At 32.5% G+C, this 23,615-nt stretch overlaps 1 protein-coding gene, 1 long non-coding RNA gene and 1 pseudogene across 2 annotated transcripts; 1 reads left to right on the forward strand and 2 right to left on the reverse strand.

Annotated features, from left to right (window-relative positions):
- Positions 1–11,584: 11,584 nt before the first annotated feature.
- On the reverse strand, positions 11,585–14,470 carry LOC136781627 (uncharacterized). The gene has a single exon (XM_066740521.1). The coding sequence runs from the start codon at positions 14,468–14,470 to the stop codon at positions 11,585–11,587; it is 2,886 nt and encodes a 961-aa protein (XP_066596618.1).
- Positions 14,471–17,575: 3,105 nt separating this feature from the next.
- On the forward strand, positions 17,576–18,702 carry LOC136781628 (GPN-loop GTPase 3-like; annotated as a pseudogene).
- Positions 18,703–20,265: 1,563 nt separating this feature from the next.
- Positions 20,266–21,065, reverse strand: LOC136781642 (uncharacterized). Its single transcript, XR_010823952.1, has 3 exons — positions 21,053–21,065; positions 20,594–20,692; positions 20,266–20,303 (listed from the first exon to the last, which is right to left on the reverse strand). It is a non-coding gene; the product is annotated as an uncharacterized lncRNA (long non-coding RNA).
- Between the last annotated feature and the right edge of the window lie 2,550 nt (positions 21,066–23,615).

Here is a 23,615-nt window from a genome sequence, read left to right on the forward strand (position 1 = left end):
AATCTTTATTACATGCATTCTTACGATGATTTTAATTTCATTGTTTAATAAGATGATGATGTGTGTTTGTTTATCTAAACTTGGGGTGTAATTTCATCAAATGACACGTATAAGTACCCTCAACACTGTCGTTGAAAGGGCGTTTCTTATTAAGATAGCTGGTGTTAGAGATGGTATAAAAATCATAGTAGTTACGTTTATTCTCACGATGATTTTTGGTTCCATTGCTTAGTAAGACATTTGTACTTCTCGAGGAGTGAGAAGAAAGGATGATATTTTTTCCTGGAAGTAACTTACTCTTATTTCAGTTCAGAGAAAGAGATTTTACCACTGATCTGTAAAGATCTATCGTCTGAATAAAAATCCAAAATTTACATTAAAATTTTTTAAAAGGGATATAATCTTGCTGGAGATCTCAATTTCATCATACGTAGACATATTGTTTTATAGTAAGGTCTAGCGTGGAGCGTATTAGAAGTTCTTAATTTTCTTCTCGTGCTGAAATTAATACCACAAAGATATTTGTATATCTGAAGCATGCTTCTCTCTTGAATCTTTATTAAATGCATTCTCACGATGATTTTAATTTCATTGCTTAGTAAGATGATGATGTGTGTTTGTTTATCTAAACTTGGGGTGTAATTTCATCAAATGACACGCATAAGTACCCTCAACACTGTCGTTGAAAGGGCGTTTCTTATTAAGATAGCTGGTGTTAGAGATGTTATAAAAATCTGAGTAGTTCCAGACTGCTCATTAAAGTTTGCTTCTACCTCCGATCTGTTTCAATTAAAATAAACGTAAACATGTGCACCGAAAATATGTATAATGGTAATAGTATAATCCGAGAATCCTCAATCGATGGTAATATGATAAATCTTTTAGATGAAATTGGTGTTGGGACAGATTTAGGGGCGATAATAAGACTTTTATTAAATGACATTGAAGAAGTGGAGGAAATGAGTAGTGATGACGATGGTTATGATGGTGATGATGAAGAGGAGGAGGTTTTGAGGGATGAAGAGGGTGAAATGGATCTAGTAGTGGAGGACGATGAGGGCGATGAGGAAGAAATGGAAGAAATGGAAGTGATAGTTGTAGAAAGTGAGGATGAAGTACAGTTTTTATATGAAGAAACAAACATTAATGAGAGTGTGGTTGTAATTGACAGTGAAAATGAAAGCGTGGTTGAGGTTGATAGTGATGATGAAACTATAATTGAGATTTTGAGTATGGATGAAGATAGCAGTGAGAATGAGAGTGTAGTTGTGATTGGTAGCAGTGCTCATGAACAAATTGTGGAAATAGACGCAGAAACAGAAGTAGATGCTGACATTTTAGAACTTTTAAATGGATTTGAAAGGGATATTGAAATTATAATCGAACTTTTATTTAGTAGTGATATAGTGGAGGATAAGAGTGTAGTTGTGATTGATAGCGATTGATAGTGATGCCGAAACTATACTTGAGATTTTTAGTATGGATGAAAAAACTGATTCTGACAATGAAGATATGGAGATAGTTATGGTAGAAGACATGGATGTAAAAGAGGTGGGGTCGGAGTGAGAGGACTATGAATGCATGGAAATGATTGAGGTAATGGATATGAATGTGAAGAATGTGTAAAAAGTATAGTTAAGCTTATTTTAATAAATTGTAATTTCATTTTAATGCTAATAGTTATCTATTATGAGTTATTTAAATATCTATGTGTTTCATTTATATCAATAAAACAATAATATTAGTGATGCAGCTTACCAAGGCTTTTTCCCTCTTTACGGAGGTTTTTATGCCTAGGTAAGTAATTGAACTATTAACTTCACAGGAATTAATCGTATATTTATTTACCTACCCGAACTCCTTAACCTTATAAGAATCCAGTTTACCACATATAGGAAATTAATTTTACCGACTGGAACCTGACGTCAGACGAGTGGGGGTGTGACGTCAAAATGCTGCAAGTATCCTCCCGCACCCCCGCAATCCTCTCGCCTATACTTGCTTCAAGCTCACGTGGAGCCTCCAATTTCCCCCACCACCACTTAGCATTTCTTGGCTCCCTACTACCTCGCAACCAGGCTCAGCCGAGTGGACAGGAGTGGGGGGGGCTAGAATCGGCATAGTATGTCTACTAATTATTATTTTATTACATTTTATTTTACTTTCTTGTAATTTGAATTTGTGATAGTTATTCTTCGATTAATCCAATTTGTATTATCTTAAAGCAATTTTCATACAACCATACGCGTAGAAAATAAATTTCTTGCAACAGTTCTCTTCCAATTTTTAACAAAATAAGACTTTTTTATCCTATTACAATCAAATGATTATACATAATTACGGAAGTATTATTTTACATTTGTTGAAAAAATATAGTTTTTAAAATACTTTGCAGTATTCTCAAAAAGTGAGTAAATAATAGTTTTAAACAAGAAATGAAAATGAAGCTGAAGCTTGCGGTTCACACGGCGACAAGAGAGAACCACTGTTATCCCAAAATCTCAATAGTATTAGGAAATTGATATATTTTCAAAAGGAAAACGCTACACTTTTATTAAATAAGTTTTAGTGAAATTAAAAATTGATTTATTAAAGTAATTATTATCATTATTAGAAATAAAACGTGATTTTACAATTATTTATGCATATCTAATTTTCATACATAGGAAATTGTTTAAAATGTTACAATTTTTATAATACTTCAGTATTTACCGAAGGGCACAAAAATTGATGTGGATTTATGGTTTACAGTTAATTTAACGTTAATCCATAATTAACAATAATAACAAATTTTATAAGAATTTTCTATTTAAAATTGTAAGGTCTTCTCACTGTGCTTTATGCATGATTATTGTTCATAGGACATCCTGTATAATTTTAGTGAAAATAAATAGAACTATTTATAAAATAGAATAATATACGCAGATTTAGTACGTGGAATAAAGTCTATAAATTTGTGTACACTGCCCTTATAATTATGTCATTTATTTTGTTTGCAATTCATGCATTATTGTTAATACTAAAATATAACAATGCATTCTCGTTTCAGAAATATAAGACGTACAATCAGTACTTTAGATATTTATTAATTTTCAATATATTAACATTAAAAACCTTTTATTTTAGCAGAAATGAGACAGAAATCCATAGCTCCATCGAGAAGGATGTCTGTGAAGCGGAAACTGCTGAAGACGCGAGCTGCAAAGAAGAGGGAGCTGGCTGAGCAGAACGTAAATAATGACCAGGACGGTTTTGAGAACTCTGTTGAAGGAGAGAGTGATCTAACCGTCGTGGATTCATTGTACAGTTCTGCTTGCTCATCGAACCTTCTTTTTAGCAGTAGCTCTGAGGTAAGCGATGCAATTGCTGGTACAACGGAAGAAAATGTCAGCCAGAATTGCATCAAAACGGAAAATATTTGCGAGGGACGACAAATCGTAGATGTTAATTTTCTGTATAATGAAATACAAAAATCTTATTGTAATCATTTAACGGGAAATGAATGTCGTTTTAAACATTGGAAATTAGTAAAGACAATACGACATGGCCTCCTAACGCATTTATTTTTCGAATGTGACACGTGTCACTTTAAAACAAATATTTGGTCGGAACCAAATAACGATTTTCACATGCCGTTGAATGAAGCTGCTGTAGCTGGTAGTATTACTAGCGGCATAGGATTCTACCAGCTGGAGGAGTTCTTAGCTTCATTGAACGTTCGAAGCATGTGCCAAAGTTCATATAATAAATATATGAACGATACCGTTGAGAATTTCATTAAAGCAGCGTTAAATGAAATGAAAGAAGCTGCAGAAGCAGAAAAACAATTAGCTGTAGATAATGCTGACATTCTCAACGGTATTCCAGTGATTACTGTGATCGTGGATGGAAGTTGGATGAAAAGATCGTACGGTACAAATTATAATTCGTTATCAGGAGTCGGAGCGATAATAGGTTACCGTACGAAAAAAGTTCTCTTTGTAGGTGTTCGCAATAAGTTTTGCATTATATGCGATATAAGAAGAGGAATGTCATCCGACGACCAACCCCGACCACATAATTGTTATAAGAATTTCGATCGTGCTGAAAACTCTGCCAAGATGGAAGCTGACGCCATAGTGGAGGGTTTTCAAAGAAGTATCGAAATGCACGGATTGATTTATAGAACATTTATCGCTGATGGTGACAGTAATGTTCATAAATCAATTCGTGATAATAATCCTTATCGGGAGCAAAACGTGCAAGTGCAAAAAATTGAATGCACGAACCATTTGCTCCGTAATTTAAGTAAGAAATTGAGAGTTATTTCTGAGAAGGCTCAGCCGGAAGAAGGCAAAAAGAATCGTGGCTTTTACGAAATAAGAAATGTTGTTTTGAAAAATCAATGTAAAATTCGTAAAGCTATCGTAAAAGCAATTGCTTTGCGTCGCCAAGAAAATAGCTCTCAATTACTTAAGAAAAAAGAATTGCAGAGGGATATTTTAAATATCCCAAAGCATATCTTTGGTGAGCACGTCAGATGTTCTGCTCGTATTTATAACGGCGAGTGTGACACTGGAGAAAATTATGTCCCATTTTTAAAGTGTCACGGCCTTTATGAAAAAGTGGATAATGCTGTCAGATATCTGAGTGCTTATTCAGCGAGTTTAATATTGAATGCTACGAACAACGCAGTCGAATCGTTTAACTCCATTATTTGTAAGAAAATTGGAGGAAAACGAATCAATTTCGGCTCGCGAGGCTCGTACAATGCTCGCGTTAGTGCAGCTGTCCTGCAGTACAACAAGCAAGATGTCTTGACAGGCTTTTATAAAGATTTGTCGAAGCAAGTTCCTTCCGCAATAACATCATTGGTGAAGCGACGTCAAAAGAAGGTTTTGCAAACAAAAATTATGCGTTCGGAGAAAAGTCGAATTCGGAAAAAGGATTATACCTCTACTGGCCAAAATGCTTATTATGGTCTTCAATCGCAAAAGCCTGATATCTCGTCTGAAGTACTGAATATTCTTCGGGAATCTCACTTTGAGAAGTTGAAGGATAATCAGATGAAATCAATTGATATAGAACGAGAGATCAGGCTCTGTCTGAAATATGGACGTCAATGAGAAGAGAGATGCTGACAGCGTCGAATTTTGGTGCAATTTGCCATATGCGTGAGACAACATCTTGCGCTAATATGGTAAAGCAAATTTTGTATCCCCCAATTTTCGATAATGCTGCCTTAGAATATGGTCGCCATAATGAAGACAAAGCGAGAGAATGCCTGGAAAAGCAAATAAATAAGACGATTATTAAATGTGGTTTATTTATTGATAGCAAATTATTTATATCGGCGCTTCACCCGATGGTCTTATTGACGATGACGGGCTAGTAGAAATAAAATGCCCGTTTGTCGCAAAAGATTTGACTGCGGAAGAAGCTATTGAAATTGTACCTAACCTTCGACGTATTTTTAATAATAAGAAAAATAATAGAGAGTTAAATAAACGTCATAATTATTATTACCAGGTGCAAAGTCAGCTTCACGTAACTCAACGACAATATTGCTTGTTCACTGTATGGACACCTAAAAGTAATGTCACAATTCGCGTGAACAGAGACGACGAATTCTGGCAAAAACAGATGGAAGCGAAGCTAGTAAGATTTTACGAGTACTGCTTGCTTCCAGAAATTTTAGATAGCCGTTATAATAGAAGCATGCAAATTCGTGATCCACTTTATATCGTGGAGGCTAAGGAAAAAGCGCGAATTAAAAATAAAAAGAAGCAAAACAACAAAATGAAGGAAAATATAAAAGAAAACGCAATCGAAAATTGTCCAACTAATGCTTGCGTTGATTACAATTCTTCAATCGTTGATGAAGAACATGAAGACGACTGCTGTATTGTAGAAATTGGTAAATTTGAGGCTGATGATGCCTGTAAAAAACGAAGAAGGGAATTTCTCGATGCAGCAGATTGTTCATTCGAAGAAATTGCAAGGAATGTTTTACCAACGACTGAAGAATTGAACGATCAATCATTAGATAAATTTTTGAGAGTCATAAGAGAAACATCAAATTTTGAGACTCAAAGCGTTTTGTATATTGCTTATAGTGAATTAATTGAACCTAGTCAAAGCTCTATGAGTATTCAAATTATCGGCGGAAATTGCTCTAATCACTGGCGATGTATTTTCTACGACGGCTGTAAGTTGTATGTATACGATAGTTTACCGTCATGTACATATGAAAAGCTTACAGCACAAGAGAGAAAATATATCGAATTGCGTTATCCTTCTGTAAATATAAATAAAATATTTTTTCCAAGGGTACACGTTCAACCAGATGCATATAGTTGCGGTATTTATGCCAGTGCTTTTGCCGCAACGATTGTTCTGGGAAGTGATCCGAGCAAACGACGATTTTCCAATGATGTTACTCTTATGCGAAATCATTTCATAGAAATAATTCGTTCTAATAAATTAACGGAATTTCCAATGGAATGAAATTAGATAAAGCTCATTTTGTTTTATTGTTATTCTTTTTGTTTTTCATAGATGCTCATTATTTCGGCTATAAATTTCACACGGAGTGACAACTACATGGATGCGTCACACGGAAATAAGCGGGGATGGGGCTTATTTTATAAACATAATGAAATTCATTTCAGGAAGCGTATTGGCAGTAAAACTTTTTGTTAAAGAAAGTTTATTCATGCCAGGTCTTCATTGGTAGCTGTTCGATGCCTAAAAGTATTTGATGCTTGGGCATAGACGCTACATACCCTTCCTCCTTCCTCGAAGCGTAGTGGGAGACTAACTTTTAGTATATGAAAGTTTGGTCATGCCAGGTCTTCATTGGTAGCTGTTCGATGCCTAAAAGTATTTGATGCTTGGGCATAGACGCTACATACCCTTCCTCCTTCCTCGAAGCGTAGTGGGAGACTAACTTTTAGTTAATAAAAGTTTGGTCATGCCAGGTCTTCATTGGTAGCTGTTCGATGCCTAAAAGTATTTGATGCTTGGGCATAGACGCTACATACCCTTCCTCCTTCCTCGAAGCGTAGTGGGAGACTAACTTTTAGTTAATGAAAGTTTGGTCATGCCAGGTCTTCATTGGTAGCTGTTCGATGCCTGATAATATTTGGTATTTTGGCATAGACGCTACAATTTGTAATAATACATGTTTCATTTCAGGCGAAAAAATATGAAAATACGAAGGGGGCTATCGAAATTTAGATGAAAGGGTAATTACTTTTGAACTGTTCGTCCTTCTCCTCTAAAAATATTAGCATGAAATATGAGTATGACCTAAACTGGCAAAGTAGCAATTTATGAAAACCTTAGATATGAGAATAGTGATAAAAAAACTTTCAATAATTTTCTTTTATATTGTTAGTAGTTTTGAAATTACATTTAAATAAGTTGAAGTCTACATTCGTTACATTACTGGAATACAAAGAGTGTTATGCGATTCATGAAATATGAATAATATGTAAACAAATGTAAAATAATATTTTATTGATGATACCAACCACTAAGATACCATTATGAATTTTCTTCATTTCATTGACATTTATACAGTTTCATACCACAATGTGTAAGCTGTATGCACTGTTCGGTATGTCGAAAAATATCAATTTTAATTCATATGAGTCTTTATTACTTAGTATCATATGTTCAAAAAATTATTCTTCTTTTCTGATATTATTCATATTTTATTAATTATAAACAAATTTCTGCAAGCTATTGACCTAACGAATGTAGACCTAAAAATGTAATGTAAATTAAAAAATACTAACAATATTGATAAAAGTTATTGGCCTGTTTTTATCAAAATTATCATATCTACAAACAACTCTTATGAAATTTTTACATATTATTTATATTTAGCGATATGCATAAATATTTTATATATATTGTTGGGCCGAATATATTGTTATATGATTCGGTTATGAATAATATTTAAAAATGGAAGAAGAGTTTGTTCTCAGAATCTACCGTTCTGTTTGTAATTCCTGGCTTCGCACTCGTATATCTCCATGTCGGTGACACTTCGAACGTTCAATGAACGTTTTTAAGAGACAATTTTTCGAACTATTCCGGAAGATGGAAATTTCCTAAAAAATATTCTAAACACTACTATGGTTCAGTAATCAAGTACGAAAAGAAAACTGGATGCATAATAAAAAATGCGCCAAACAAAACAAATCTAGTTTTTATGTAAAAAGATTAATTTTTTCTAGTGTGCCTGTGGATAGAAAATTCCCCAAAAAAATATTCTAAACACTATTTTGGTTCCGTAATCAAGTACGAAAAGAAAACTCGATGCAAAATAAAAAATGTGCCTTACAAAAAAAAATCTATTTTTTAGTATAAAAATTAATTTTATCCAGTGTCCTGTAGATAGAAAATTTCTCAAAAATTATAGTAAACACTACATCAATTCAATAATGCGAGTTATTTCGTTTGCATACCACATTTTTTCTGTATCTTGCTTCTTCGATAATAGACAATGCAGAAATCAAATTTGATCCATGTAAACAATCCAATATTATTATGAAAATTATTTTTTTTTGCATAAAAAAGAGTATTATATCGAAGGCATTATTTATATAGCATCCAATTTGATTCTTACATTCGATTGTTGAATTAAAGTAGTGTTTTTTGCATCATTTTTGGGGAATTTTCCATTTTACGGTACACTAAAAAAAATTCAGTTTATTATCAAAAAAAGGCATTTTTTTATATTAAATTGCATCTTTCATTTTGCATCGCATTTTGTTTTCGCATTCCATTACCAAACCGAAATACTGTTTGGAATAATTTTTGGGGAATTTTCTATCCACAGGCACACTCGGAAAAAATTAATTTTTTTACATAAAATCTACATTTATTTTATAAAGCCCATTTTTCATTTTTCATCGAGTTTTCTTTTCGTATTCGATTACTGAACCAAAGTAGTGTTTAGAATATTTTTTTGGGAAATTTCCATCTTACGGAAAAGTTTGAAAGATTGTTTCTTAAAAACGTTCATCGAACATTCGAAATTTCACCGATATTATATCTCCGTAAATGAACTATTTCGGTTTTGTGCATATTATCTATTCAGATTGAAATAAAAAATACTTTCGGAAAGGTAATATGGATCAAATTGATATCTCTTCTATTTGCAAAGACTTTGTTTTACAAAACAAACCCTACAGTAAAGTCTTTTTAGTTTTGGAGATATGAAGCTCTATAAGTAATTATAAACAACGCATAGATCGGCCTTCGTCTTAGTAATGGAATCATTGAATGTTTCCATCGTGAAGGAGCTCGTTGTTTTGTGACATTGCTTGATTGGATTTAAAATATTTATACAGGTGTCTCTGGTGAAACCGAAATCTATGGATGGATATTATATGTAGCAATAGAAATCTGTACTACAATTTTTTAAGATTTTTAACAAAGTTACGTAACATTATGTTTAGGTTTAGAGTCCCCAGAAATTACTATGCAGTTCAGTAAATATTGATTTTATTAAAAAATGTATAATCTTTTTTGTAGAGCGGATAATATTGATACAAACATTCTAATAACTTTTTTTCATATTAGTATTACTAAAACCAATTTATTTAGGCTATAAACCTAGAGAATTTAGACCCAAACAATTTAGGTGTAACTCGAAGAATATTGGAGATAGTTATTAAAAATTTTGTATTATTATTATCATATCTCCAAGAAAACTTATAAATTTGTTTTGATGGAATCAATTTTTACCGATCTGCATAGCAGTTTATATCTACCCTTGGCTAAACATAATTTTCCGCAACTCTTACATTAATAATTTTAAAAAATTTTAAAGTTGTCTATTTCCAAATACAATATGTATCCACTGGTTTTAGCATGGTTATCTTCTGAGACACCCTATATAATTAAATCCCAAGTTGAAACTGCTACTATTTCAAAAGGTCCCTACCTAAATTGCATACTAATAAAAAGAAATAGGAAATAAATAAATGAGCAACATTGGAGCATATTTTACATAAAATGTAAATTTTATTGTAAAATAGTAGGGTGACAATTGGTATACAGTCTTTTAATTTTTGGCACATCGCATTTGTGCACATAGAAAAATTCTTGATTATAGAAATTTATTGAGTGGTAGAGTGTTCAGTAAATCCAAGTAAATAAAATAACTAAATAAATTGTGAAATAGTTGATTTTAATTTATGGTAGCAGCCAGTTGATTGCAATAAAAACAAGTGACAAGAAAAGATGAGAAACATGTGTTGAAATAAAATGAATATTATGAAGGTTATAACACAAAATGACACAGCGATGAAAGATTATGTAATTGCAGAGCTTATAAGTGTTGTCGTTTCTTTGGAGAGTCCTTTTTATGGTGAAGATTGTGTCTAATATTGTTTTTTGATTAAGAAAATATTTGCACGTGCAATGGATGTTGGTAAAAAGCATCTACAGAGTAAGTTTTCTTCCAATGGATTGAAACATTACTTTGGTTGATATAAAAGGGCTGTAAAGACCTATTTCATTGTCTTATTCGAGTAAAGGTTATTACTCTTTATTTGTAACTAAAGCGAAAGGAGTTGATTGGTGTGGAATTTTGACATGTAGTTTGCCAAACTAATATACCTTACGGTGGGCTTGTTGTACTGGATTGCTTCACAATCTTTCCATCCTTTCAGTACACCAATGGAAATATTATGGTACTTATAACAATTTTTAATGTATTTTTCATTAGCATATTGTTATAAGTACCATAATATTTCCATCGGTGTACTGAAAGGATGCAATGTTTATGAAGCAATCCAATACAACAAGCCCACCGTAAGTAATATTAGTTTGATAAGCTACATACCAAATTCCATATCAATAAACTCCTTTCGCTTTACTTACCAATAAAGAGTAATAACCTTTACTCGAATAAAAGAATGCAATAGGTCTCACAGCCTTTTATACCAGCCGCAGTAATATTTCAGTCCATTGGAAGGAATTTTAAAACGTAGATGCATTTTAGCAGCATCCATTGCACATACAAATATTTTCCTAATCACAAAACAATAATGGACATAATCTTCACCATCAAAACAACTCTCTAGAGAAGTGACAGCACTTATAAACAATGCAATCACATAAACTTTCTTCACTATGTCATTTTGTGTTCTAACCTTCATAATATTCATTTCATTTCACCGCATGTTTCTCATCTTTTCTTGTCACTTGTGTTTATCACAATCAACTGACTGTTACTAAAAATTAAAATCAACTATTTCACAATTTATTCACTTATTTTATTTATTTGAATTTACTGAACACTGCTACTCAAGAAACTTCACAATCAACATTATTCGACATGCCTACATGCGATGTGCCAAAAGTTCATACAAACTAGGTTAGTAAAAGATAATTGTTACACTACTAAAGGACGAACAGTTCAATCTGGGTTGTAAGAATGAGTGTAGAAGGGGGGGGGGGGGTCGCGCGTTCAGCTGGCTGGGCCGTCTCGCCGTAGTCTGTTTCCCCTGCACGGCTGATCGGCTATTAACATTTGTGCCGCGCCGTGGCGCTAGTGCACGACTAGTGGGGCTGCCGGTAATTTCTAGTGCTCGACGCATCCCCTTAAGAGAATGGTCGTAGGTGAAATCCAGCCCATGGGGTCATAGATTTTAGCATTCTCTGATAGGAGTATTCTCTTGGTAAGAGAATCAAAGGAAGACGGTGTGATAAAAAATTGAAAGAAATCGGAAGCGGTGTTCCAAGCAATTCCCAGAATTTTATTATCCTCCGACTTCTCTCCTTGAAAGACGCGATTTTCAACCTCTACTTCTGGTATTTCATTATTTATGGATGTATTGAATGCCCACTTGCTCAATTCGAACCGTCCTTTTGCTAATAATTGGATAAGTTGTTCCTTAATTGAGCTTAGCTGAGCTGTAGTGTTCGCTCCGAACAAAATATCATCTACATAAGTAGATTGTAAAAGAACGCGTTGTGCGTCTGGGAAATCGGAGCCATATTTCATTGCTAGCTCACGTATAACTCGAGATGCTAAGAAAGGGGCTGGCCCGGTTCCATACGTAACCGTGTTTAACTGATACGTCTGGAAATCTCCAGATTTGGACAACCAAAATATGTTTTGAAAACGGCGATCTTCCTTGCGTACCAGAATTTGTCTAAACATTTTAACAATGTCTGCGACTCCTACAAACTGGAAGTTACGCCAATTTATAAGTATAGTAGTGATATCTAATTGGAGCTTTGGTCCAATTAGAAGAATGTCATTGAGGGAATTTCCACTCTTTGTTTTTGCTGAAGCATTAAAAACCACCCGAATTTTGGGTTTTCCATTTTCTGTTTTTAATACAGGATGATGAGGTAGATATACCAAATCTTCAGATTTTGCTATGGGACTCATGTGCCCAAGTGATTCGTATTCCAACATGAATTTAGAATAATCCTCTTTCAAATTAGGATGTTTGTCAAAACGACGACATATGCGTTTTAGCGCTGCCTCTGCTATGTCTTTGGATGGACCAATACTGGCCTTCGATTTGCTACTCTTAAAAGGAAGTGCCACAATAAATTGTCCCGAAGAAGCTTGTGTGACAGTATTAGTGAAAAGATTTTCACAGTAGTCATCCTCCTCGGAAACTGGGTTGGCAATGGGAATTTCTTCCACTTGCCAAAAGGCTTGTAAAGCCTTATCGACATTGCAACAGTGATGAGTGCTCAACGAATGAGATCTTGTTGATTTTGGTAATATTCCTGATACCACCCAACCAAAGGGAGAATCCAAGGCCATCAGTGTTCCATCAGAAGATTTAAGAGTTGCACCTTTGAAAAGCTGGGGATAGTAATCTGCTCCTATTAATACATCAATTGGTGCACGTGAGAGGGCATAAGCATCTGCTAAATCTAATTTGTTTAGCTGAGGAAATTGTTCTGAAGAATATGTTTGGGGCACATAATCCGTAATTTTTGGTAGTATTAATGCTGTTACCGTAATTGCTTCTTGAATATTTATCGGAGAGTGAAGCTGAATAGTCACCTCTGAGGAGACACTATGGGTTGACTTGCCAGTTACACCATAGATTGTAGCGGCGACCTTTTGTCGCTTTAAAAGAAGCAATTGAGTCAGATTCTCGCTTATGAAGCTAGTCTCTGACCCTGAATCGATGAGACCCCGTATTAGAGTCTTATTCCCATTTTGAGATGTGGCCATGGCGAAGAAAGTACCTAATAAAACCGATCGTGGATCTTTGATACTTAAGTGGGCTACTACAGAGGATGGGGTAGGCTCATCATTATTAGGAGACTGATCTGTAACCTTTGTTTGATTTTTCGTATTTAAATGGATAAGAGAATGATGTTTCTTAGAACAATTTTTACATCGATTCTTACTAAAACAGGAGTTTGTTTCATGTCCAGGTCTTAAGCAATTACGGCATAATTGCTTAGCCTGATCAATTTTGAGCCTTGATGCAGGTTCTAGTTTTAGAAACTGATCACATCTTATTAGGACATGGTCCTGTTGGCACAATACGCAATTGTTTTTGTCTACTGCCGAATTGTGGACCTTTATGTTCTTGCCTGGAACTGGTTTCTCAGGCTTCTGTTTTTCTGTGCCTATCGATTCTAGCATCAGAATTTGATTTCCTATAAACTCACTGAAGGTGGAGAAACTAGGATAATCAGGTGAAGAACTAATACATCTCTCCCAATCTAAACGTAGGGAAGTATCCAGCTTTGTAGATAGTAGATGAATTAATATAGGGTCCCATGTAGATACCTTATAGCCAAGGTTTTTTAGAGCATCAATTGTAGTAGCAGATACATCTCTTAATGTTTTGATTGATGCGGTATTTTTTGAAGAAGCATTAGATATGCTCATGAACCGATTGATCAAACTAGAGGTGATCACTCTTTTGATTGTATATCGGCTAGTCAATGTTTCCCATGCAGAAACATAATTGTCGCTAGTGACTGCGAGGGTTTGGATAATTGATCCAGCTTCGCCTGTTAAGCAGGATTTTAAATAATGGAATTTCTGTATTGGCGGAATGCTCATGTTGTCATGAACTAAGCTTTTGAAGGTGTCGAAGAACGACGCCCAAGCAGTGTAGTCCCCATTGAATTTGGGCAACTCAATTCTGGGAAGTTTGATTGAAGAAGAACAACCATTTTCTTCCAACTGACCAACGTTAGGCTTAGTACCTGATAACCGTTGTGAATGTTCTAGGATATAGTTCTCAGCTGCCTCGAAAGCAGCTAGAGCTTTGGAGTAGACCCCTTGTTGGGTGTAAGCGGATGCTTCAAATTCTTTTTGCCCTAATTTACAAGCAATACGAACATGAAGAGTCCTAACGTCCGTGAATAATCGATTAATAGCTGATAACCTATCCACCAAATAGGAACTTGTAAAGTTATTAGTTCCCTTTTTCTTCATGCTATTCAGAATTCGAATGAATTCTTCTACTAGGGCCATGATATACTGTCCGCATTCCTGTACATCCGTAATCCTGTCTGCCATTTTTAACCTTTTTAATTCCCGATCTATTTATCAAGTCAACCGACACAACTTATATTGCCGTATCCGGCTCGAAGGACCAAAATTTGTGTAGGATTTGACTTAAAAATAGATGGGAAAGGAATTAAAATGAATGTTATGATTTAACAATATAAATAAGATTTTATTTAAAGAAACAAGATTAACGGAGTATACAGAATAATCAGATATTTGAGAATCTCTCAAGATACCTTACTTGAACAGATTTATGTCGCTGTGGCAGAAAAGAATTTAACGATATTAGCTACTGTTAGATGATTGAGAAAACCATCTAAGATGGCGCTAGGCCGAAAACGAAGATGGCTCCTCTTGGCTATACCAACCCCAGAAGATTTACCCTGAATTTACCCAACCCTTATGCCAAAGTGGACTAGATCCCGTTGGATAGGAGTCCGGCACTGGAGATCCCCCAAGTAACCGCACGGAAATGGTAAGGAAATAATTTCAAAAATACCTTGAAATTTAAGGAGGGGGGGCCGACTGAGAGATCCCTCACGTCGAGGTAAGGAAGTATGAAATTTGGATATACTTATTACTTTTGGAGAACTATCAGGTATCACTGAGTAGTTAACGGCTTAATCCGGTAGTGATCCACTACGCTAATGGTCGATCCGCTATGGTATGGAATAAATCGATCTGAAATATTCTACTCTTTATGAGCAGGTGCAGTACATATTGTGAATGCGAGAAAAAGCTCCAAAACCGTGTCCCTCTAGTGGCAGCTGGAGAAGTAGCCGCTGGCTAGTAGAAAACTCCGGTGAGCATGAGACAGTCGGACTCTAGCAGACACGGCACCGCTAGGCAGCCCCACTACTGCGCGCCACAAGTGCAGGCGACAGCCATCCAGCGGCAAGAAGACCGATCCATGTCAATCGCAAACAAAGAATTTATAAAGAAAAGGAAGGTATATAGTACATGATCACTATAAATGTTTTTCAATTACCTTCTTTATTATAATTAAATCAAAGTACAAAGAAAGATAGAATATAAAAGATATTTATCAGTTATATCCTGTAAAAAGAAAACTCAACATTGCGTTATTAATATTCTAGAAACATAAATGTTGGTCAAATATATTCAAGCCTAGCGTTAATTTTATACTAATTATACTAAAGAACCAATTGTATCAAATTGCAAATTTCATATACACAGATGAAGTTATATTAAGATTACAATTTTTATATCATGCATCTATAAATATAGCTCTTGATAAAAATCACCATTGCGTGAATTGCATGTATCTTGTATTCCTTTTGCATAACAGGTTTCATAAATGCAATCTGCAACACACGTAGGGCAAACAATCAAATTCTTTAAGTTAAATAAATAATAAACATGCACAAAGAGAAAATAACATTACTGTTTAATAAGACAATAGACCTCATCTGATATGGATAGATTGTAGAGTTTTTGATGAGAGAAACCATTCTTCCTTCCAACGAAATGGTGAGTTTTGCGTACAGTTTCCTCACAAATGATTCATTTATTAATTTTATATAAATGGACCACTCCAAAAGCCATCCATCGGTTACTCTATCTTGGTAGAGATTAACACTTTTGCATTCCTCTGCATATCAGGTTTCATAAAAACAATCTGTAACACACATAGAACAAAGAATCAACTTCTTTAGATTAAATAAGTGTTACCTTAATATTTAAAATGAAATTCTTATCTGACTTATAATTTGACATTTGACATAACCCTTTCCACAATACATTTTGACACTTGGTAAACAGAAATATTATTCAAATCATTAACAGCATACATGAATTGCCTCTTTCCCATGGAGATCTTTCAATTTTATTGTATGTTTGCGCGAATTGCGTCCCACATTACTCATATTTATAGAAGAGGCACAAAATATATTCCTTTTTAAAAATTTTATAGGACATAGGGCCGGGTACCCGATTTTATTTTGCCACCTGTATTACACACTTATTAACACGCATACAATCAAAACTTTTTAGTATAGTTTCAACCACACTATATCATATCGCACTGTTGCCCACTGCGCAACATAAAAATTCCAAACCCGTTAGGTAAACTGTCGCCGACCCGTATATAGTGATACATGGTGCTTATCAAGTAACACGGCAGTGTTACGCGGCAAGTAATTAAAAGACAGCGTGACACTACCTACTTTTACGCCAAGATTGAACCAAACTATACCTATGGATATTTCCGATTTATATATCTGGTAATTGGTTTATTTAATCAAATCTAATAAATTTTTCATATTACAATGTCGATATAAGCTTTCCAACAAGACCACAAACATTCAAATCGGTTCGGACATTGTAGTGATATTAATATTTGTATTTTTGAAGTGCCTTTTTCTATCAATTTCTTCCGACCGTAAAATTTCTTCCGACCGAAAAATGTCTTCCGACCGAGGTATAGTGTCTGCATCGGATCTCTCACTCTTTCACGTTACAGATCCATCTACTGTATCTTCTATCCTTTATTAGCTGTGATCTTGGCTGCGTTAATTTATTAACTGCAAGTGCTGAAACTCTATAATGTATGTAACGTAAACTATAGGTTTTCAATACTTACAGTACATAAATGAACACAGCCGCAGAATTATATTCTCAAACGTTGCAATTGATGACAATACATATAGTGGCTATTCTTATATTTTAATAAAATGAATATGCAATACGTTTAACTAGTTACGGAAACTGTTGGCTCATCTAATAAAATGAAAGTGAGATACGTTAAATTAGAGTTTTGTGACCTGCAGGTAGTGGAATAGTGGAATAAATATTAATAACACATTTTCTGTAAATAACCTCTCGTATTATTATTATATTTTTATCAAATGCTTAACAGTCAACATATTGTTCAATAAACCAACAGTAAGCATTAGATGAAAAAAAAGTAGTGGAAGTAATCATTTGGATCTAGCAGCTAAATATTTTGAGTCTGAGCCATATGTGAATATTTCAGACTTTATTCAATTAGATGATGCTATGGAGGATAATGAATTGGGAGTTGTACCAAACGAAGGCCTTGTATTTAGTATGGAGTAAGATATATAAAATTTAAAGATAATGATATTAAAATTTATAAATACATATTTAAGTTTTTAGAGCTATATTTTGTTGTATTATTTTCAGATATATGGTGGAGAATTCTGTTTGGTATACAATGATACATGGTGCCTATTCTCGTAGTCTAATAAAATAAAAATGAGATAAGCTCAATTAGTTACGGGAACTACAGGTAGTGGAAATGTAAGTATTATCACAATTTCTGCTCATAACCTTGAATTATTATTACATATTTATGAATGATAGGCAGTCAATATATTGTTAAATACAAGAACAACAAGCATAGGATGAGAAAAGAGTAGTGGAAGTAATCAATTTGGATCTAGCAGCTGAATATTTTGAGTCTGTGCCATATATGGATATTACAGAATTTATTCAATTAGACGATGCTATGGAGGATGATGAATTGGGAGTTGGACTAAACGAAGGCCTTATATTTAGCATGGAGTAAGATATATAAAATTCAGAGACAAAGATGTTAAAATATAAATACATACTTAAGTTTTTAAAGATATATTTTGTTGTATTAATTGCAGATATTTGGTGGAGAATTATGTTTAACTGGATGAAATATTAGGAGATGTAGATAATGGCTACAGGATCTTTGATAGTCCAGGTCAAATTGAACAGTACACACAAATGACAGTCATACGCCAACCGATTAACATGCTGCAAAATCTAAATTTTCATATATGTGGTGTATTTTTAAAAGATAATCTATTTATGATGGAGCTGTGTTTTTATCTAGCACTATGGCTGATCTTAGTGTTATGATAAATCTTAAAATACCTCATGTAAGAATTTAAAGCAAGGTAGATTTATTATCAAAGAATGCAAGAAAAATGTATGGTTACTTAGAGCCTAATCCATATTGTTTATTTGCAGATATGAGCAATGAATCTTGAAATGTAAAATATTTTTTGAAGTTGACAGAAGCTTTTGTTAGGCTGTTTGAGGATTACAGCCTAGTTCGTTTTTATCGATTAAATGTCAAAGAGGAGGAATGTATAGCAGATATTAAACTTACAACAATCGACATTATACAATATGGAGGAGATGCAGATGTTAAAACACAACACTTTGATGAACCTAATTAAAATGAGTAATAGTGCAAATTATTATAAAATTAATGTAACATTTTAAACAGTTTAATTATGCATTTTTTGATATTATTCAGAAAAACTTGGAGACTAAAGCTAAATTATATAAAGAGCAAACTTAAAATTAAGTGAAGCTCTCATGGTAAATTATGTAAATTTATTTTTCCATAAACTTATCTTGCATGACAAAAAAGTGTTCAATTGATTTACCTAATTAATCTTTTTCACAGTAATAGATTAAATGCTAAAATTGCATTGAGCTATATAGTTCAGTATGAAATTCTTATAACAAAATTTTTTAACCTTATTGGGCTTCAGGAGAACTACAACGAATAGATTAAAAATGAGTACAAATCACTGTTATAGCAAAACTAAATATTTAAAGCTTAATGAGAATTAGTAGAAATTTTTTTAAATGTACCTAAAATGGCCACTCATGAAAATCTGATAAAAATACATATGTTTCTTAACTATAATCCCCATGGAGGTACAAAGTACCTGGAGAGAGCATAAGTTTATGGGGTTGCCAGGTAAAAGGTGAGGGGAAAGAAGACTGGCTACCATTTTAGTACCTGTAGAAATGTAGCTATATATATTTTTATATATATAAAGTAATAAACAAATAATCTAAAAATGTTTTAATTCTTTCAATATTTCTATTTCTGATGAGTTTACAACAATTAATTAAAATTTAATAATGATAATATATTTAATCAGAGCTACCCGATAATCTTTACATTAAAAATTGAATTCTAATGCAATGAACTATTTTAAAATAAATATACGAAGATAATTTATTAATAATATTATATTAAACATGATCCTAAATAAAGCTTCCGCTTATTTCAAAATTTTAAATATGAATAATAATATATGGTACAAATAAATGAAGTGATAACATTTATATGAAAAGTTAAAGTCGTCTGTCTCACCTGCTAGTTGAACACTATAATTGCTTGCAATAATGCCTGTTGCATTACAGAAAGAGTTTGAGCTTTTATTATTAATAGTAACCGCTGCCAATAAAGGATCTGAAAGATAAATAAGATTTTAATTTTAAAATAATTTGTTTGATATGAATGAAGATTTAACAGATTAAATCAACCCGTTTTTATGTAATAAAGAATAAAATTCAGATAGGCTCCTTTGTACACAGTGCGAAATTGAATCGTGTGTGGTTCGGCTAGCTTCACTCTGTACTGTAAAATGGAAAATGATATACAATACTATAGCTGAACCACACACGATTCAATTTCCCACTGTGTACTACATACATTTGTATACACCAAAGAATAACATTTTCAGATAGTAAACTTTCATATAATAAATATATACAAGGAAGTTAAAATTGTAAGCAAAATACTCTGCTTTAAACTTAATCTATTTTTCAAGATTAATTACTTATGATAAAATATTCCAGCTAGCAAATTACAATTATATAATAAAGGTAATAAAATAGAATCAAATAGTAACAATTACTCAACTGATAAAATCATACAATTTTGTCTCACCTGTTAATCTTAAAGTACAGTTACCTTCATTAATAGAGTCCTTATCGCAGAAAGAGTTAGAATCTTTATTTCCAATAATTGCCACTGCTAATAAACGATATAAAATTAAAATAGATCTTAAATATAGAATACATTGTTTAATAGCAAAAGAAATTTAAAAATTTGATTCAACTAAGTATTCATTTTATAAATAATTAAGCTCTCATATAAGTTCTAATATTTTACACAAATTTTAATTATTACAAAGGAATAAAATTTTAAACACTAAAATTTCTTGTGATAAATATTACGAGTTTAAAGAAACTACTGCTTTCTAAGTAAATTCTATCTTCAAAAGTTTATTATTGAATAAACAATGGCTATAATATTTTCCTTACCTGCTACTGTTGCCGTACAATAGACTTCATTAGTAGAGTCTTTATCACAGATAAAGTTAGAATCCTTATTACCAATATTGTCCGCTGCAAATAAACTATCTGAAAAATAAATTATTTTTTCTTTCAAACTATATTATGCTTAATAATTTCAAAAAGTATTACTAATTCTAACCGTTATTATTCATTTATATAAAAACAATAACAATATCTAGTTAAATGAAATCACACATTTTAACCATTATAAGACTCATTATTGTTAAAAAGACATTGGGTAACATAAAGCGCTGAAAAATAGTATAGAGACAAATAAATATATATTCGCTGTGATCCAAAATAAATTATAATTTTATTAATTTAATATATTTTGTAATATTTTGATTAAGTTATTCAATTTAATGTTTTAGAACAATGGAGTAACAGTTATTTAACTAACAATAAGGCTATAATATTTATTATTACCTGTTACAGTCGCTGTGCAGTTGCCTTTATTATTGCACTTATTATCGAAAACAGAGATTAAGTTTTTATTATTATCTGTTACTATATCTTCATAAGTTGTATTATTTTCAGAAGATGCATCGTAGTTAATACTCAAGTCGGGTCCATCACTAATAGATGTAGTAGAAAACGAATTTTCAAAGTTTTCTACAATAGATATGAATTTAATTAAAGTTTGTTTAAAATATTAACGTTATTTATGAAAATAATAATAATAGTAAAAATGATTTACCTGTTTCGTTTAACTTAGACAAATGTACGAATGGTAATTTTTTATTTGAATGTGAAAGTTTTTGCAACGGCAAAATGTTACCTACAAAATTGAAGGCAATACTTTTTTTAACAATTTTAACTATTAGAAATAATTTACTATCAATTAATTTTGAAAGCTTCAATTAAACATGTATTGTTAATAGTGTTAATAATATTAATTAGTATTATATCTAAACTTTTGTAGTTTACGTACAATTTTTTTTTACGATGACAAATCCTGGAAATTTTTCCTTTTTTCTACCGCTTTTTATAAAATATTGACCATCACTCGATAACATTAGAAAATACATATTGAATATATGCTTAATATTTGAAATTAGCAATAACACTTTTTAACTAAAACCGTTGATTATCAGACTATTCAAACTGTGATCACATGAAGAATACTATAGCTTGGGTGCTACAGTCAAATAACATAATCTTATGTTCCGCCCATGAAGAATGCATAAGGAGGTCCAACTCCATACCAAAGTTACTAGATAAATCCGCCCAAAAATGGTATGCTGAAGTAACTGTTACTTTAGTCACTAGCGGCGTTAGTGTTCCATGTTTAACATAATACGTCCCTCTTTCTCTTGTAACCCCTCATCATCACTCGTATTTGGTTTGTTTGTGTTGTGTGAAATATCAGGTTCTCATCGTATTTATTATTGAGATAATTAGCCTTTTATAAATTTTATTTTTCTAGAGAATTCATATGATCTCTTTTATTTTAATCAAATTAATCGTTTTAAATTTACTTTTAGCGTTTCTTCAGTCTGGCTCGAGGCATCAATGGTTCAAATGATCATCCTGATGCGGTTGTTTTTGGCAATTTATTTAATTTGATGTCAACCTACTCCCTTGTTAAACCTTGTAAAGGTTCAAATGTGAGTGGTGGAGACATTTTAAATTCTCTTGTAAAAGCTACAAAGCCAAATATTATTAATCAAGGAAAGCATGAATATGCATTGTTACTTGAAGAAATAATAGAAAAAGGATTAGATAATAATATGGATGAAATACACAAAAATCTTCCATATGAACAAGCTTCTTCAAGTCAAACAAACATATCTGTAACCAATAATAATATGGATGAGATTAATGCATACATGGCAGGCTACGTAGCTCATAAATGTAAAAAATGGACATCCTGCTCAGAGTGCCTACAATCAATTATATTATCGGACAATAATATAATTGATAGCAAGGATAAAAACTCGAATCTTATATCTAACTTGAGTAGAGGAAAGCTGGTATATCCTTCCAGAACTTTATCTACTCTATTAAAGCAGATTGAAAATGTAATCTTACAAACTTGTAAGAATTATAATATCGAGGCGGATACATTTTTTCACATTCTGTACAAATTAAAGGAATTACAACTAATGCTAGTAGGTTGCAACAGCCATAAATATATGTTAACGAAGAAAATTGTTAATTTTTACATAATTATGAGGGCGAATTTTATATCCAAAAGAAGCAATAAAAAAATGCAAGAAATAAAAAAAAACACCCAAAGAGCAAGAAAACTTGCCAAATTATAGATATGTATATACATGTTATAAAATATATATTTTTATATTAATGATGTTTTTTTTGCACCTGCAATGACTATAATTTACGCCTAATAAATGCATATATATATATATAAGAAAATAACGTATTAACATGCATATATTTAACAACATACTACATTTATTAATTAAACATGATTATATATTGATTCTTTTATATTTATGAACATAATTGATTATTACAGATGTCAAACCATCTTTTCAATATTTAAATTTCACATAAGTGATTTAAATTTATTTTTTGTTCATATTTATATTAATCATTCATTTTATAATTTTAATTAAGAAATTTGTATATAATTAGAGGTACAATATATTTCCTATTTAATTTGATTAGGTAAAGTGTGGATGAGGGGGAATAGGGAAGGGGGTTGATGGGTAAACATGCAACACAAGCGCCGCTTGTGGCCAAAATGCTAAATATCTCCCATGACAGTTTTTGGCACGTTCTCACACCACGGAGTTGGACCTCCTTATGCATTCTTCATGGTTCCGCCTTTGAATAAAAGGCTTCATGCTTTCAGCGCTACCAACCTTAAATAGTTAAATTACTGTTGCGGTTGATAGTGTCACCGTCCCGAGAATGATATTTTTTGTTTGATATACCCTATATAAACTATATATCTTACATGAGTGGACAATTGTTCTCAGTAACAGAGTCCAGTGCAAGCAAGGAAATAAAACTTTATATCTTA

Source organism: Prorops nasuta, unplaced genomic scaffold (assembly GCF_024137725.1).
Source record: "Prorops nasuta isolate Cenicafe-Biocafe unplaced genomic scaffold, Cenicafe_Pnas_1.2 PNAS00023, whole genome shotgun sequence".
NCBI classification, from domain to species: Eukaryota; Metazoa; Arthropoda; class Insecta; order Hymenoptera; family Bethylidae; genus Prorops; species Prorops nasuta.